General features: G+C 37.2%; 1 protein-coding gene across 13 annotated transcripts in view; it reads right to left on the bottom strand.

The window, feature by feature from the left end:
* The window catches only part of PARD3 (par-3 family cell polarity regulator), a 447,781-nt gene that overhangs the window by 236,408 nt on the left and 193,727 nt on the right, over positions 1 to 17,646 (bottom strand). For 9 of the 13 annotated variants that reach the window (XM_059840275.1, XM_059840315.1, XM_059840296.1 and 6 more), the window contains one exon: positions 17,443 to 17,574. The exons of the other annotated variants lie outside the window; for them this stretch is intronic. In XM_059840275.1, coding sequence (XP_059696258.1) covers positions 17,443 to 17,574 — 132 coding nt within the window. The remainder of the gene's footprint in view (positions 1 to 17,442; positions 17,575 to 17,646) is intronic. 13 annotated transcript variants of the gene reach the window in all.

Raw genomic sequence — 17,646 nt, 5'->3', positions numbered from 1 at the left:
GAACCACCCATCCAGTCATGCATATGCTGCAGCAAACAGAGTTAAACATGGGAAAGCTGGAAGCTTTTTGTCTATGCAGTTCAGGTAATCTAAATAGTAGCTGAGTATAAGGGAGCTTCCTGCCAAAATGAGGTAGTAAAGAAGAACAAAGGATGTATTTATAAACCTGCCTTTCTCCATAAGAAAATCCTATAAGAAATACACAAATATTGAGCTCCTATATTCTACACAGGTAAAAAAGAAGGATTAAATGCTGGATAGGGAAAAAGATAAGAACAGAACTTCCATGAGGTACAAATCCATAGCTGGATTTGTAGCTGGAAGAAAAAAGGTAAAATGAGGCTAAATATCAGGAAAAAATCCTTAATGGAGTGATATATCAGATTTCGAAAGTCTCCCAAGGGAAGAAGCAGAATCCCCACTGCTCAACACATGTAAAAGCAGCATGGACAAAGAAGGACAAGATAGGCTACAGGGAATAACTCAATACATAGCAAGAGGATGGCTCAGATGACCTAATAATATAACAGGATTTAAAATGAGTAGATAATTCTATTATCATTAACCACATTCACAGTAGTACAAGCTAAAACACTGTTGCTATGGCAATCAATCCTTATGCATCGTTGCAGAAAATGACTGAGATACAAGGGATGGAAATGAATTGAACCAGCCCTTCCCATTCTCAATTAATTCAACACACCAGTCAGCTGGGAAACCACCTAAGACTAAAGTTTACATCGAGCTTCCCACAAGCCTTTTAAAACATACAGTAAAGTAGAGCTGAGCGTCTGGCATTCAAATGTAGGTTATCCTTAGATTTACACAGTTAGTTAAAATTCAAGGTAAGAGCAGGGCTCCAGTTCAGAGGGGATGCTGCTGGAAACTGATGGATTGCTCCCATCATTGCATTTGGAATGCTTAATACTACTTGAATTCTCTCAGCCCAAAGTAAACCGGCATTATGGAAAAACCAATGCATGCATGGTTTTGTTCTCACGGTATTACAGCTCCATCTCATGAGAATATGAGACAACTTGCTTTCCATGTAAGGCAAGAAAAAAAGACACCAGAAGTGACTGGCACTTTCTAACAGACCATAGTACTGAAAGTAGCCTGCTTCTTGTTCTTGCTTTATACTCACAACTGAAAACACACAAATTTTTAAGAGTCAAGCCACAGGATAGCAAATAATCAGCAGTCTCTTGATAACATATTATCAACTCTAAATCAACTCCATGTTTTTACAGAGTAGTAAAAACATACACATCTCTCAGTACACTGGGAAACGGATACCAGTTTTGCTCACTCAGCTTTTCTCTTTACTTACAGTAACAGAATATTTGTCAGGAAATCAGGAATTCAAACTTGACAGTAATAAAATCCTTAGAGCTGGGGAAAATTTTGGAATTCAAATTTGCAAACATGCAATTTAAGTAATTTCTAGTACCACTTAAATACAGTTTGAATCTCTACCAGTAAATGTGGAAAATACCACCATGTTTTTTAATGACAACTGATAATTAAAAATAAGCACTAACAGTCCTCTTCCTCTAATACAAGAAAAAGTTTACAGCAAGACACAACAAGAATTGAGTAGGAATGAAAGCTCAAATACCTAGGGGGAAAACCACCATGTCCTTCCAGTTCTGGAACACAGTAAAAGGTGGTTACAGTGTTTTTAGGAAAAGCTAGAGGCATATGCAGACAGAAGAGTAGACATCTAATTCTGCTCCTTCACAGCAACACTTCCTTTCAAAAAAAAAAGTTTCTCAGGTGAACAAAGTACTACTTTTTTTGGTCTTGTGATAATTTACAGTGTTGTTAATAATGCAAAGCAGCCCACACAAAGAGAGGGGGCACTATAGATTATAAGAGCCACGTATTCAAAAAGGAACATGTTTTTACCTGCTAATGCTGGTATTTTAATGTAATCCTTACTCAGTGTTTTGTGCAGCACTACACAAAATATTCATTAGAAACCAAGGGAAAGATCAAAAGGGAAGCAAGTCCACATTCTGGTCTGAAAATCAACTAAGAGCAAGCAGATATACCAGGAGGTAAATACAAACTCAAAAATTTTCAATTACAAATATTTGAAAGAGGCCAAAAAGAAACGACCATGATTTTAAAAAGCCACTAAATTTGACCCTAAGGAATGTATTATATTTTAAATGAGAGGCAAAAAACGTAAGTCAAGAAAAAGATCAGAGAAGCAGTGGAGTTTTCAATACTCACAAACGCATACAGAAGCAAAGCATTTGATAAATGTGCTATACAGTTACTCTTGCACATTAAACATTTATTTACACAATGTAATCTTTTGTAAAAAAATTATCAGAGATAATCAGAGAAAATGACTCAAGTACTATCAGAATATTTTTGAAATGCTAGAACATGCCTGAATTTGTGAGACATTTATGCAATTGATGAAGATACATAATTTTTATTGAAAACAGCCCATGACACACTGCATGTATATTTTGTTTCTATTTTCATGTATTTCATTAGTATTTTTCTTGGAATTTAAACAAAAACCTTCCCGCTCGTGTGAGCTTCAAGTCATTAGTGCGAGAACTTCAGCCAATGTTTCATGAGAAAATTACTGAATTATGTCTGTTTATGATTATAACACAGATTTCTCAAGAAAATTGTTCCCTCCTGGGCATTAAAAACTAAATGAGTATGAAAGACTAGAATGTGTTGAATGTGATCAAGCCAGCTTTTCCCGCCAAAATGCTTCAATTTAATCCAAAGTAATTTTTTAAAACTTAAACAAAGTCTAATAAGTTATTTCACTTCCAAAAATGACATGCATTTACTAGGAGACTCAATATAAAGAGATCATTAAAAAAAATCAATATGTCAAGGCCAAGAATTTTATTACGCAACTGCTGTAAATAATTTCTTTTTTTTTTTAATATAAGTTCATGGATGACTCAAAAAGAGCATGTGTGAGAAAGAGAAAGCAATCCCAGTGCAACTGAGAAATTAAACTGAAAAATTAAAGCGAGGAGCCAAAAAACAGACACGCAGATGGTAAAAACTGGCAAAAATTAAACGTAAAAATCATGCTCTTAAGTACCAACAGATGCAGTGACTTTAAAATATTACTCCTTGAGGATACACAAAGACAATAAGCCCAGATTGTGATTCCTGGGCCAGTCTACTGCTGCGCTACAGTCCCAAAGTACACTGTACTGTATGGAGAAAAAATGATGTGTCAGGGACCGTGATATCTGCTCTGCCAGTCTACTAAAACAGAAGGGAGGCAAGTTTAACTATCCCACACTGTGAAATTAATGTCTTCAGGGGGGGAAAAAAAATTAACTTTGTCACTGAGATTAGAGAGGTGACTTGCAGAATCCATTTACAGATTTATAATGCTGTAGAACTGAGCGTGAACTGGTTATTTGAGCATTTCTGAAACATTCCTTCTTGAAATGATATTCAAGCTTCTTGCTCCAGATGCAAGCAGGACTGTGCTTCCCAAATTCCATGTTAAACACTGCCACACTAACAGCTTTGCTGACCCACAATCTTATTAAGGGTCCCCTAGATTTTAATCACCACAATTACCTAAAAGCTACCCCAGTTTACACTACTGGCATTAAAACAGGGAAACAAAAATAATCCAGGATTTGAAAATCAAGAAATTGATGTGTAAGACCTACATGTTTGAAGTTCAGCCTTTCCTGAAAGATCTTCTTAGAATCTAAAATTGAATAATTATTATTATTACTTTAAAAACACATGATCTTTTCCAGATCACCAATTTTCCAAAAATACCAATTTTCCAGATTGTAAAATGAATTCAGTTGATGCTGGTCTGAGTGACTGAACAAACCCAGCATCTTATGCCATCACTGTCATTTCAGGCTAGCTGTAGACATAACCATAAAGACCACTGGTTTTTGCAAGGCAAAATAACAGAGTCAAATTAAAAAAAAAAACAAAAAAATTATTTACTACCTCTTCCAGTATGGAGAAGTTTACACTGGGCATTTTCTTATCTTAAACAATTACTGATGCTATCAAGATAAGCACAAAATATAAGGAAAACTACTGAAAACTCAGCAACATGAATGCTTAAAAAAAAAAAAGACATGAAAAAGCTTTGTCTGAAAGTTTTAGAAGCTATATACAGAAGCACATAAACATAGAGATGCTCATACATATGTATATAAATGCATGTCATCAGTGACAACACTTTAAAATAGTGCTCCTAAAAATGAGCAGTTAATGAATTGCTCTGTATTTCTAGTATGCAAACAAGTATGAACCTGTACTTCATTTAACTCTAATGTTTATATTGATGAGCAGTAACAAAGCTGAACTATAAAAATGAATGTGAAGGTTTGCTGTGTTCTAACTGGCAAACGAGGGTAGCACCACAAATCAAATGATCTTTATCTCTGTAGAGTCTCCTGGCCGAGAGGACCCAGAGAGGTCCCACTTCCCACCAGAACACCCAGCTAGACCGAGCCCCAGCAGCTGCATCTGCTCTGCTGAAACAGCCCCAGGGACAGTTTCGAAGTGACTCCCACCACCCAGAACAGTCTCAGCTGCACTGAGCAGAGACAAGCACTGCTCTGGTTTCACCCAAGCCTTCTGAGGTTTGGCTTTGGAGGGAGACAAGTCAAAGCATGCCTGACACCAAGGTGCTCAAAGCCCCAGGGGCCGCCATGGGAGGGCACAACTCTTGAACCGCGCCTCCTTTTATTCGACGCGCACAAAGTGCCTCAAACACGAAAAGCCATAAAATTAAACAGTCATTAAGGAGCTGGGTTGCAACGGTGTAGGTAGATATGTGGGTTCACACTGACTATAATATATCAACTTTTTTCTCCCCTACGTATTTCCCAGCCTACATCCCAGTATTTTCTGCTGTCCTCTGACACACCAGTATGGAGCTGAAGTGCCTCCTACCCAATTTCAGTTTTTCAGTAAGACTGACGTTTGTTAATTTAGAGAAAAAAAACTGTCAGAGTTCTCGAGCTAGAATAATTTCCATAATGCTACAATACCCACTATCCTACTGAAATATAATATCATGTCTCTTGCATGGAGAACAGTTTTAAAGACCTTCAAGTCACCAGAAAAATCCATCAGTTCTGATGAGAGGATGAGTTTAAAGAGTTTTTTTATGAAGAGAAAGCTATTTATAGTGCTAAAGTGTAACTACAAGGAAGAACTACTGATGGGCTTGCTTTATGAAGTCTGTGCTTTGTTTTAACAATTATTGCCTAGAAAACTGAGATAAATAAAAATGTCATGACAGAATACTCAATGCAACTTGCAATAATTTTAAACAGAGATGCTCACAGATATGGCCGCTTTCTTTTGGAACATTTAATTTAGTCTGTGCTTTGGATAAATGAGTGGAAATTATAAGCAATCATGAGTTCCAACACATTGGGAAAGTAAAGATTTTTGAAGACAAATGAGGGTACCACAAAAGGAAGAGGAAATTAAGACTTGAAACAAAATGACTGAACACTGGCTTCCTGCCTAGTATTTTGAAGGAACAGTAAGAGAAGTAGGGGTTTTGATCATACTGGGTGCCTCACTCTTCACGTGTTTATTTCATAGTCTGTAAAAATGCCTGCAGTACACAAACCAAAGGATAAATTTTTTCCCCTCTCATTTTAGCAATAATTTTATATGTATACTGCCCTGATTTTTAAACTGTGAAAATAAGTAATATTTTCAATGGCAAATTAAAATAATAACCAACTGATTTTTCTCAAATTCATAGTCAACTCTTGGCTGGAAAAAGCAGCATAAAAAATTTCAATCCAAATAAAGTTGAAGTAACTACATGCAGATGGCATGAAAGTAATACCTTAATATGGAATCAGGGCAACAATTCTTATTCTTAAAATATCACATTCAAGAGATCAAAATGACAAGTAGTATGTTTTTGAAAAATAAAATTTTACAACAGTTTATTACAGAAACTCTTTTGTTAATCCAAACAATTGCTTCTTCAAGGAAACACTAGTTGTGCTGTATTTGCTTTAATTCTGTGTATTCTGAATATGGAACCTCCCTCATCCAGAGCAACTGCATTAGTTTCACATTGGTGTTCTTTCTTTGGCACAGGGATTCAGCAAAAAACTCACTGGTGCCACAAGGCAGCTGGCATTTAGTTCTTGGGTCTTTTGAAAATATTTTTAATTATTTATTAAATCAGATCAAATTAAACTACTTACAAAAAAGAGAGGTTTTTTTTTTTTCCTATGACATATATAGAAGTAAATAACTTCATACAGCCCCATTTCCTAACCAACTTATTTCCTTTTGTCCCTGCTTGCCCCTTCCCTGGCCCTGGACAGGAAGTTGACCATTTTATATGCAACTCCAAGTAGCTTCAAGATCAATTTAGAATGGACTTATTTTCAAATCAGCCACTGAATGAACTGGTGGGGCTGGCCTATTATCTTCTTTTCTCACCCAGTTATACTGAGGAAATAAATTAAGATCTTATGGTACCTCACATCAACCAGGTCATATTACGTAATTCCACTCACTCAGTTGCTGCACTCCCTAAATCATGCTGTGTCGCTTCATGAGAATCATGACATTTCTCAAAGTATCCTATAAATTACAGTAACCACTTAATACAGCCAGAGAGTACTACATTCAATAATGAAATGCTCATACTTAAGCAATAAAATCAAGATTAAATTTAAAACCCAAAATAAAACAAAAACCCAGACAAATTACTTCCACATAACTCAATTATTAACTCTAAGTTACACAGTATCATTCCCATTTACAGCAAAGTGCAACCATGTCATTAAAATGACCTGTCCACACAGGATTTGGAGGAGTAAGCACCTTTCCTATTTCCATTAATGGAAGGTAAAATAACTATCACTTCCACAACAGAAAGGATAAACTTGGCCCTTTTCTGAAAGCACCTTCCTCACAATAAGTGAAAAATAAATCATTGAAAGAAAAAATATGAAAATCATCCTGCTATTATCCAATAAATTAGATAAAGATATGTTTCCCATTCATATAAAATCTTTCTTTTTCCCTTGCCCAAAATAGCCACTTTGTCTTTATTTCTGTTCTGCTCGGAGTTAACTGACTGGCGGGTGTCAGAAGTGATTTACCTGAACCTCCTCAAAAAACTCTAAGGAGAAGCCAAGAGCTCTCATATCCATGTTTCCAATCCAGAAAAATCTATTTCAGTGTAGGAAGTGCTTTTATTTTAGTGTAGGAAGGACTAAACCTTCCATTACAAATTAATAATATAAATATTACTTTAAAATAAGTAACATAAGCCATTTAGAAGAAAAATTGTACCAGCAAGAAAATCAGAGAATTTAAAAAAATAAAGGCATTTATTTTTCTATTTAAGGTCAAGAAAATTCTACAGCATGAATTAGGTTAACTAAAAATTAGGCTAATGTGAAGTTTAAGCTAAGACCAGTCTGGCTTGTAATGCAGACTTACAAAAGCTTGGTTTGACAACAAAATCGAGCAAATTGTGGACCTTGGGTTTTCTTATAAATTGAAAGGAACAAGAAAATAATTCATTGAAGGTGACAGAGCACTGGAAAAGGCTGCCCAGAGGGTTTGTGGAGTTTCTTTCCCCAGAGATATTCAAAACCTGCCTGGATATGATTGTGTGCAGCCTGCTCAAGGTGAACCTGCTTTAGCAGGTGCTTGGACTACATGGTCCACAGAGGTCCCTTCCAAGCCCCATAGTTAGGTGAAAAAAACCCAAACCTACAGCATCTGGGATAGCCTTCTGATTTTGAATGGTGTCTTTCTGAAAGATCATAGAAAAAGCCAGCATCAAGACTGAACAAAATAAAACATGAAAGGGATTTAGGGAATGGAGTGTAGAGATGGCACCTCTTTCCTTCCAAGGAATTGGCTCCTGCCCCATAGCAACTTGCATTACAAATCATTAATAGCACATACAGAGGAAGAAGAGAAAGGTAGAGCAGAGAAAATAAGAATACAAACTGAAAGGGAAAAAAAGGTAAAATACCAGTACCATGTACTACCAGTACCACCTTCTGAAACAAAAATGCAAAATTTCTTTTTAAGCTTCGAAGACACAAGCAATCACATATTTACACTTTGGTTAAAAGGCTAGATTGCAGAACGAGCATAATGTGAATTTTAAATTAAGAATACTTTACCAGGAAGGGCAAGGGAGAATCCTCTACAGACACAATTAACAGAATTGCTTTAATACACTTAAAAGTTTTAACCTTTGTGGTCTTTGAAGTGAACAGTGGAACTGCATCTATTTCAGGTTTGCACCGAAGGGCTGTACTGCCCTGAAAAGTTTTACAGTGCTGCAAACTAATTAAATAAATTATCTTAATTTGGTTAGATCTATTTTCATTAACTGTATTACTCACTGAGGGAATGAGGACAAATTTTAATTTTACTAATGTATTTCAGTTGTGCACTACTGTGGCACTCTGTAATTGAGGCTCCTGCTCAGTGCTGCTCACTCGACCATCTCAGGGCCACCTCTCCCCTCTTTCCCAGGCAGGGAGGGCTGTGCAGCAGGGAAGCTGTGACCATCACCACCCCAAGCTGGCCTGAATGGGACTAATTCCTGCCACATTCCCATCAGGACTGCTGCAGACACAGCACAGTAGCACCAACAAGCACATTGTGAAAACAGAAAGCATTTTTGTTATAAACAAGTCATGGGGATATATTATATATATATATATATATATATATATATATATATATATATGGAGTAGAAAGTAAACATATGAGAAGACAGACCTTTTTCACAGCATGAAGAAAGAAAACAAAGAAGAAAAAAAAAAACACCAGACACATCCTTTGACGAAAAGCTTTTCCAGGGCCATTAATGGATTTTCAGATGTCATTATTTGACCTGCTGCCCGAGACAGAAGTCTAAAAAGAACAAGATAATATTGTTCCACAAAATATTTAGGAAACAGTCAAAAAACTAACAGCAATAATTAATGTAAAGCTTCCTACAGGATCTCTCTGCAATTTTAGAGAGTATTATTTATACTGCATGTATGGTACATTCATTACCATAAATTACCATAACAACAGCTTGGTCGAAAAGGGCAGAAAAATAGCAGTCTATGGTTACTAGCAAGTCAGAAAACACTTTTCTTATGTGACAACACTTTCCAAAAAGTTTCTGCAAAACAGAGGGGGTACTATAGCAGACAGTAGCAGAGACAGAGTTGTGCTATCTCACTGCATTCAGTGCTTGCCAGGCTGCACCTGCAGAACTGTGCCGAGCTCTGGCTGCCACAGCCCATCAAAGACAAGGATGCACTGGAGAAGGTTCAGAGGAGGCCCATGAAGATGATTAAAGGGTTGGAAAGCACACACTGTGAAGAAGGACTGAGGAAGTTAAGTCTGGAGAAGGCTCAGGGGGACCTCACCACATTATTTGAGTACTTAAACGGTGGCTACGGAGAGGACAGAGGCTTTCTGTTCACAAACAGAACACACAAAGAGAAGACAAGGGGCAACAGGTACAAGTTGCTTCAGGCAAGATTTCATCTCAATCCAGAAAGATTTGGTGGTGGTGTTTTTTTGGTTTGGTTTAGTTCAAGATTTTTGGGGATATTTTAATAATCAGAAGATTATAATTATAGAATTACCAGAAGAACCTCCCTAAGAACATCATGATACACCCCCCATCACTGGAGGTGGTCAGACAGGACTGGACAGGGTACCAGGTAATCTCACCTAGGCTCTCCTTCCCACAAAAGGTAGGACCAGGTCACCAGGTATCTTCCAATATAAGCTGTTGATTCTTTACATTTCAGACCAGTCTATCATCTGCCTGCTCATACTTAAACATCTTTGAGAGTGAGACTGTTGGAGTGTGAGGATATACACACCTGAATATGACACGTCTTCTTCTATGATAATTAAAACCCACGAGTATTTTTGTTAAATTGCCATTTCTGCCTTTGGTTTGAATATTTTTTTTTTTTTTTTAATGTGGACACATACGGAGTTACATTCTGCCACTGAATTCATATCTACACAGCAGCATATAACTGAAAGCCCCCAACTGCCTCACCTATTTAATACACAGTATGAAATGACATATTATTTTTGAAAGGAGAACAAGATAGATGCCAGCATGAAACAGTGTTTATAAAAGCATCACCACTACAGCTGTCCCCAAGCAATAAAGCTGTTTATTCCAACCTCCTACCTCATATAAACTGAAATCCTCAGCACTGAAAAACAACTTCAAATCTGTTCATGACTCCAAGACAAATAAAAAAAGTCTTTTCTCTCCAAAGTATACAACTATGGTCATGTCCAGAAATGGCCATTTTCTATGAAAGTGCATGGACTTATAAACTCCACATTAATATTTTCTTGACACTAATGCATACTGCATTGGTTGTATCTTGAAATTTGATTCTATCTCTGTACATACTGGTGCATTCAGAATAAAAATAAGTATTTTCTTAAAGGCTTCTTTGTTTCTGTGGTCATACACAAACATTCAGAGAATATTCAACAAATATCTGAATTAACATATTCACATCTAAGGTTTATACAGGAAACCACAGATATCCTTTTGAGTTCAGGAGACATAAAAACTCTTCAATGGGTGTAGGAATAAAAAAAAAAAAATCAGAAAAAAAAGATCAAGATAGGACTTAAAAATCAAATTTATTTGAAATATGGAAATTATTATTAGATTTAGAAATCTGGATCTGAATCAAGTCAGATCCAAAGTCAGATTTATACCTGGAATAGACCTGTGATTCTGATTCTCAGCACAGAAAAACACGCTGAAAATTTTAACCTTCAAAGCAGAAACCATAAATACAGGAATGGAGAACATACATGACCATCATAAGGGCTTGTTTCCCCTTCCCTGCACTTTTTTCAGCATTCTTAAATGTAACAGAACCAGCTCCAGCAGTTCCCAGTTTGGGACATGTCTGTGGGACCTGGGCCCCTCACCAGCAGAGCCTCAGCTGCTGGAAGCAGCTCAGCATGTCCAGCCTGGGACTGACAGCTGAGCTCATGCACAGCTCAGCCTGGTGCAGATCCACACTCCAGTGGCAAACAACAGGAGTTTGGACAGTTTTTTTAAATACCCACATTATAATCACTGAAATACAGGTTTGTCATTTTGGAGTGCACTACGCATAGCATTTTTTCCTAACTAATAAAAACAACAGAAGGAGAACACTGAAACAAATCTAGAGAATAATTACTTAATTGTGGTCCCATACAGATCAGTGATACCCCAATATCACAACAGTCTTATGGGAAGTCAAATGCTATTAGAAATTGCATACAAATTTTGACCATATTACATATACAAAATATTCCAAAGGGGTGATTGGTCAAAGAAAAAATGAGAAAAATATAAGAAAACATTATTAAACATTTATTTAGTAACAGCTCCAAGATGTCAGGGTGCTATTCTGGCAGCCAGACAGGGCATTTGGCTGCCTCAGACCACTGCCCTTACTGAGTTGTAATTGTCCCTCTTCATGCTGAGTGGAGGCTGAGAAGCCAGCACTTGATAGCTTACATTTCATCCGAGCATTTGAGCTCCTGTGCTGAAATAGTTCACGTCTTGCCAATATAAAGAAATAAAGGAGCACTCAATACCTAATTACCTGTGCAGCACCAGCAAAGAGAAAATACTCTTTGGCCAAAACAAGATTTCCATCATCTTCACAGTGCAAAATCCAGAAGAAACAACTGCTGCAGCTGTCGGGGTGTTGACAGCCCTATCAGAGTGAAGCCAGTGTGATCACAGGGCCAAGAACCCATCTCAAGTAGTAAAAAACCTTTACATACAACTGGATACGGGACTGGGATACTTTGAACTCCTGCAGGGGCACCTTGAGGTCTTCCAAACAACTCTTTTATTAACACAAACCTTGAGTAAATCCTCCACCAATGCCCTGATTACTTCAACCTGCCCCTGGTTACAGCTATGCCCAACTACTCAATATTAAATCATGTGCCAAGCCAGAAGCAAACCAACCCATGCCATTTGGTTACATTGAGTCCTCCTATGATCAGCCTCAGTGTTCTTGCCTAGTTTCACAAATGCTGGGCAGACTCATGCTTACACACACACACACTGCCTGCATTTCATATGGGACCTCCACTGATGACCCCCCAAAGGGACACCTCTCTGCACTACGCCTAGAGCTCTGAACACTTGCATTTGTCTATTTCTGTGACAGATATCCTTTATAGGGAGTATGATAAGCTTTAAACTATCTTTGTATTTTACAATGTATATGCTGCCATGGTTCCATGTTCATTAAGGTTGTTATCACAAGAGACTAATTATGAAGTGCATGGTCCTTGGAGAGAGAAGAAAGCAATAGACTCTATCCTGGCACTTCACAGAGTAATGGATAACCAGTTAAAAATTATTCCTCTAACTGAAGCCTAGCTATTCCTTTTTCCAAATCCTAAAGCCCAACTCATTATAATGACAATAATTTTTACTGCAGTTTCAACCTCTACATGTGATGAGCTCGAGGTGAGAACCTCCACCCCCAGGCCTCCCCCATCCTCAGGCCATGAAACAGAATTCAGAGACCCTTCCATTACAGTCACAATAAAAGATAAAACCTAGGGAAAAAAAGCCAAAATACACCTGTCAGACAAGGAGAAGCACAAAAAAGGTACACTAGTGAAAACAAAAACATATACATTAGCCATAACACTATGAAACATTTAGAAATAAACAAAATAAATGAGCAGCATTGCTGCCTTCTTTCTTAAAGTATGAAATAGAAACAGGTTTTTCATTGTTACATGAAAATTTGACAAAGCCACATTAAATTAGTGGTTTAAATTCACCAACCCATCCTCTGAAGCTTTGATTTTTTTTTTTTCAACTGACAGTGCTGAAATGCATTAATTTATAGTATCCAAATATCTGAAGAGAGTATATTCAATCATATTAAAAGCAGGCCTTATTTTGCTGAAAATACAAGCTGAAGGCAGGTACTCTACAGCTGGAGATACAAGATCCATATGCTACTGCCACGTCTGATCCTGCTGCAACAGGAACCAGAGAAACTGAACGAGATTACTATGGACAGATGTCATGAACAAAAATAACTTAGGGAAGTGTTTCACATAGCACATTTCTGCTCAAGAAGACAGCAGCAGTAACCAGCTTCTCTTGCCATTGCAGAATGCAATTGAGTTGCTTTAGTCTGGCTTTTGCTGGATACCAGAAAGCTACTTATGAATCAGACATGTTCTTCAGTAATAACTATAAAATTTTACTCCATCTCCTACTTTGTTTTCATGCACCAATAAATATATACACCAAATACATGAATGTATAAAAATATATATATCTGTATGTATATAGAATGACATATAGTTTTAACTGCTCTAAACAATAATTACATATAGTTTTAACCACACTAAACTTATTGCATTTGCAAAGCTGACCAACTGCTTCATATTTAAGTGAGGCTGTTTTATGATTTCCTCTCCTGCTGACCCCGCACCCATTCCCAACCAGCTGAGCAAGGAATTCATGGTCTTTGGTTTGCTGTCAGTTCCAATATTTGACTAATGAAACAAAAATGACCATGTGAGAGAAAGTTTCTGTGTACCTAAACTTAAGGAACTCGTGAAAACTTTAACTCTTTCACGCATTCCCTTTTATGTCTCCTTGGTATGAAACAGCATGAGGCCAGATTTGATCAGGGCCCAAGCAAGTCTTGAGGTGAACTGAGGGAAGAAAGAGTTCTCAAATAAAAGTGACATTACCACATACATGAATAAATTTCAGAGAAAATAAGATTTTTCAACTGTTCTTTAAAGTTTGGTGGCTGTGGGGAAAAGGGAGGTGTTGCGGAGACAAAGAGTAAAAACCAGCTTTTTCTAATATATTTCAGAATCAAATTAAAGACTGCACTTTTTTTTCCCCCTAGTACTTGACAATCTGTAAAAAAGAATTAATTGAGTGAAAGAGTAAAAAATACAATGATAGAGTCACAGAATGGTTGGGGCTGGAAGGGACTTAAAGATCACCTACAGCTCCACCCCCCTCCATGGACAGATACACCTTTCACTAGACCAGGTTGCTCAGAGCCCCATCCAACCTAGCCTTGATGGGATGGGGCATCCACAACTTCTTAGAGCAACTAGTTTCAGTGCCCCACCAGCCTCCTAATGAAAAATTTCTTTCTTATATCTAATCTGAATTTATTCTCTGTCAGTTGAAAGCCATACCCCTTTGTCCTATCACTACATGCTCTTGTAAAAAGTCCCTTAAAAACCCCTACCTTTCTAACAGTATTCTGAAACTGAATTTGCATTTTTGGCTCCATAGTGGTGAAATTATTCTTTGGTACAGAGTTTCACATAATTTATCTCCTAGGCTTGAGAAATACCAGAAGTTACTGAGAAACACATGGGTCATTTGCCCTGTGGACAACCATGGGTCATTTGCCCTGTGGACAACAGGGCTCTGGAACTAACTGGGAACAATTGCTAGGGAGATATAGCTAACCAGCACATACAAGCAGAAGACCTTAAAGGACTTGTAAACCAGACAATCTTTTCCATTTATTTGATGTATCACTCTAATTTACTAGAGCCCAAGTAAAACTCCACAAACACAAGGCAAAAGCAATTACTGCCAGAAATTTTAAGTTTTCCTACATTCCTCCATTTTTAGGCACAAACACCCAGAAAAGTTTACAGAACTACTTCTCTAACACCTACTTGAAAATATCCAATTCTATGCCCTTATTAATGCCTGCTACAGTGGTTTATAATGGTTTCCCAGAAACAATGTCTCTTGTTCCACCTTCAGAATGAGCTGTGATGCTACAGAATTACAGTTTGCTCCCTACTGCAGTTTATAGGAACTGAGGTACTGTCCACACAAAAATAATTGTACTTCTTTGGCACATTACACTTTCAAAAAGTAATTCCAGTGAATATTCATTTATGCTAGATGGTGACAAAGATCATCCTGGAATTATTTCTTGCCTCATACTCAAAAGAAAGAGATGAGGCCAGCTTTGAGAGAAGTAATTTGAGCCCAGACAGAAGAGCCTTCATCCAACAAAAAGTTTCTGCAGTTTGCAAGATGAACTCAACGTTTTCCACTACCTTCTCTGAAGAGCCATAAAGGCATGTTAGAGCAGGACTATTAATACCCCTGGTATCTGGGGGTAATGGGTTTTGCCCTACAGGTTTCTTGGCACTGTTGCTGCCTTATCCTTGGTGCCAGACCTGCTGTCTGCTACTCTTTATGCACGTCCTGGCAGGGTGAACAGAGCACTCCAGCCCCTCCACAGCTCTGCCAAGCACACAGGAACACAACTGAAGTTGCTAAATTAATTGATCATGCCAGATTGCAACATTGTTGCTTGAGCTTCCCCTTCTCAGAAGTGAAGGTTTAACCAGTGGGAAATAACATCCCACAGTGGATACTGAAGAAGATATTAAAAATGCCAAAATGCGTGGAAGAATATCTCTGTCTGCAGCTACTCCATCCCCTACCAGGCCCCTCCTTCTTCCCGATAGTGCATCCCACTCTCCCAACAGACTTTATCCTCCTCTATGTATCCTGCTAAAAATATTTCAGTCTAACCAATTATCCTGCTTTATAAAACTGCAAAAGGATGGTGATCTTCCAGGTACATGCAGAATCATTAACATATTCAAAGAATAAACCATCTCTCTTGATAAAAACACCACTACAAACAAACAAAAACAAAAAGCAGAGAACTTGCTCTAAAGAAACATCATATTTACAATTTCAAACTGCAAACAGTTAACTCTGCTAACAAATATGCTTCCAGTCTACCATTACTGGCAAATTATTTACCTAATTGGTGAACAAATTGAACTAGTTAAGCTGTTCAGAGACTAAAATCAACACAAAGTTTAATTTGAAACATCATATATTAAAATTTCACGTAGCAAACATTTTACAAGATGATCACTATTAAGATTTCTAATCCAACTTCTTTTGCTGAGACAACAGTTTCATTAAGTGCCACAGTGCGAATCTAACGATGCATGGAAATATGCCTCGACAGCATCAAACAAGCAGAACTGACACAGGAGGTGCCTTCAAATCTGGGCACTGACTTTCCCTTTCAAGACAGGCTGATACAGAGACAGCAGCTCGCTTCATCCAACCTAACACTGTATCTTCTTGGAGGAAAACAGCAATGGAAGGAACGCTGGCATCAAATGTGCAGAGGAAAGAATAGAAAGACCAAAGACAGAATATTTCTCATAGAATAGATAATAAATTTGCAGATAATTACAAGGCACAAAAATAGTTAATAACTCACATTTGGGAGGAGGTTGAGAGGATTTTTTAATAGTCTGTGATATTATTTACATTCCGTTTAAACTAAGAATGGGTTTGAACAAAGAATGTTTGGAGTATGCTATGATTTGGCAATGCCAAACTTCAAATATCAGTAAGGGATATGTGGGTGCAGAACAGGCCTAGGACACCAAGGATTGGATTATAAACCTTCCCCTCCATTTACACTGCACAGTGTAACAAAGCCTGGGCTGTGTCAAATAGCAATTTTCATTTTGAAGCTCTTCTGTAATAAAGCAAATTCTGGGTTTATGTCCTATTGCTATAAAATAGAAAATTTGTACATTGTTGTTCAATGCAAAAATTCAGTATTTTCATGGCACATTGCATAAAGTAAAAAAACGAGGCAATAATGCTACATATGCATTACCCTACATGTGAGCTTGCTGCAGTATTTCCAATTTCCATATTAAAGATGCATTTTCTGTATACATCTGAAGACACTTCTTTGAAAATTTCAGGCATATACAAAGACATGTAGTGACTGTTTGGTAATTTGAATTTCAGACCTTTAAACCTCTGTGACTACCAGCTTATAAACAAATTAAGAAATAAATTAATTGATTAAAAACAACCACAAATTGGAACTACTAAGTATCTCAAAAAAGACTAAGAAAAAAATGAATATAAATATATACTAAACAAAAATAATACTGTCTTAAAATTTATAATTAATATGCTTTATGGTGTTAAAAATAACAAGCATTTAAAAGTGCAGTGCCAAAACTGACCCACATTACGTAGTATCATTGCTGGATTTCAATGGCAGAGTGCTTATCAAAATAATACTAATTAAAATAACCCTGTTGGTATCAGTTGTGAAGAACAGCAGCAGTCCATATACTATAGGAATGTATTTACGAAATCAAAAATGAAATTATTTTCAGGTGTCCATTTCAGTCTTAATGCAGGTTTTTTTGAAGAAGAAGGTATCTCATACAAATGCAGTCAGCATACTGCTGGAGCTTCTATCATGCTTAAAGAGCTTCTGTCAGGTAAGAATACACTTCTTTGTAATAGCTTGGAGTAGCACAAAGATTAGATTGATAAAGTAATATATATATACACATATATATTACCTGTTCTTGCCTCTCCAGCCACTTGTCCACCATGGGATGACTGGCACTTAACGATGAACGAGCATTGTCTCTCTGAAACTGGTTAGACCAGCTACTAGTATCTCGTGGTAGGCTTCTGTAGTTTTCATCTTTCTAGTTTAAAAGAAACAAAAAAGGGTCTTATAAAAAACAACCAGTCCTTGCACATTAACAATGCAGCTGGTT

This window comes from Haemorhous mexicanus, chromosome 1, assembly GCF_027477595.1.
Source record: "Haemorhous mexicanus isolate bHaeMex1 chromosome 1, bHaeMex1.pri, whole genome shotgun sequence".
Lineage (NCBI taxonomy): Eukaryota > Metazoa > Chordata > Aves > Passeriformes > Fringillidae > Haemorhous > Haemorhous mexicanus.
Note: the sequence above shows the minus strand (reverse complement) of the source record. Positions and strands in the feature narration are given on the sequence as shown.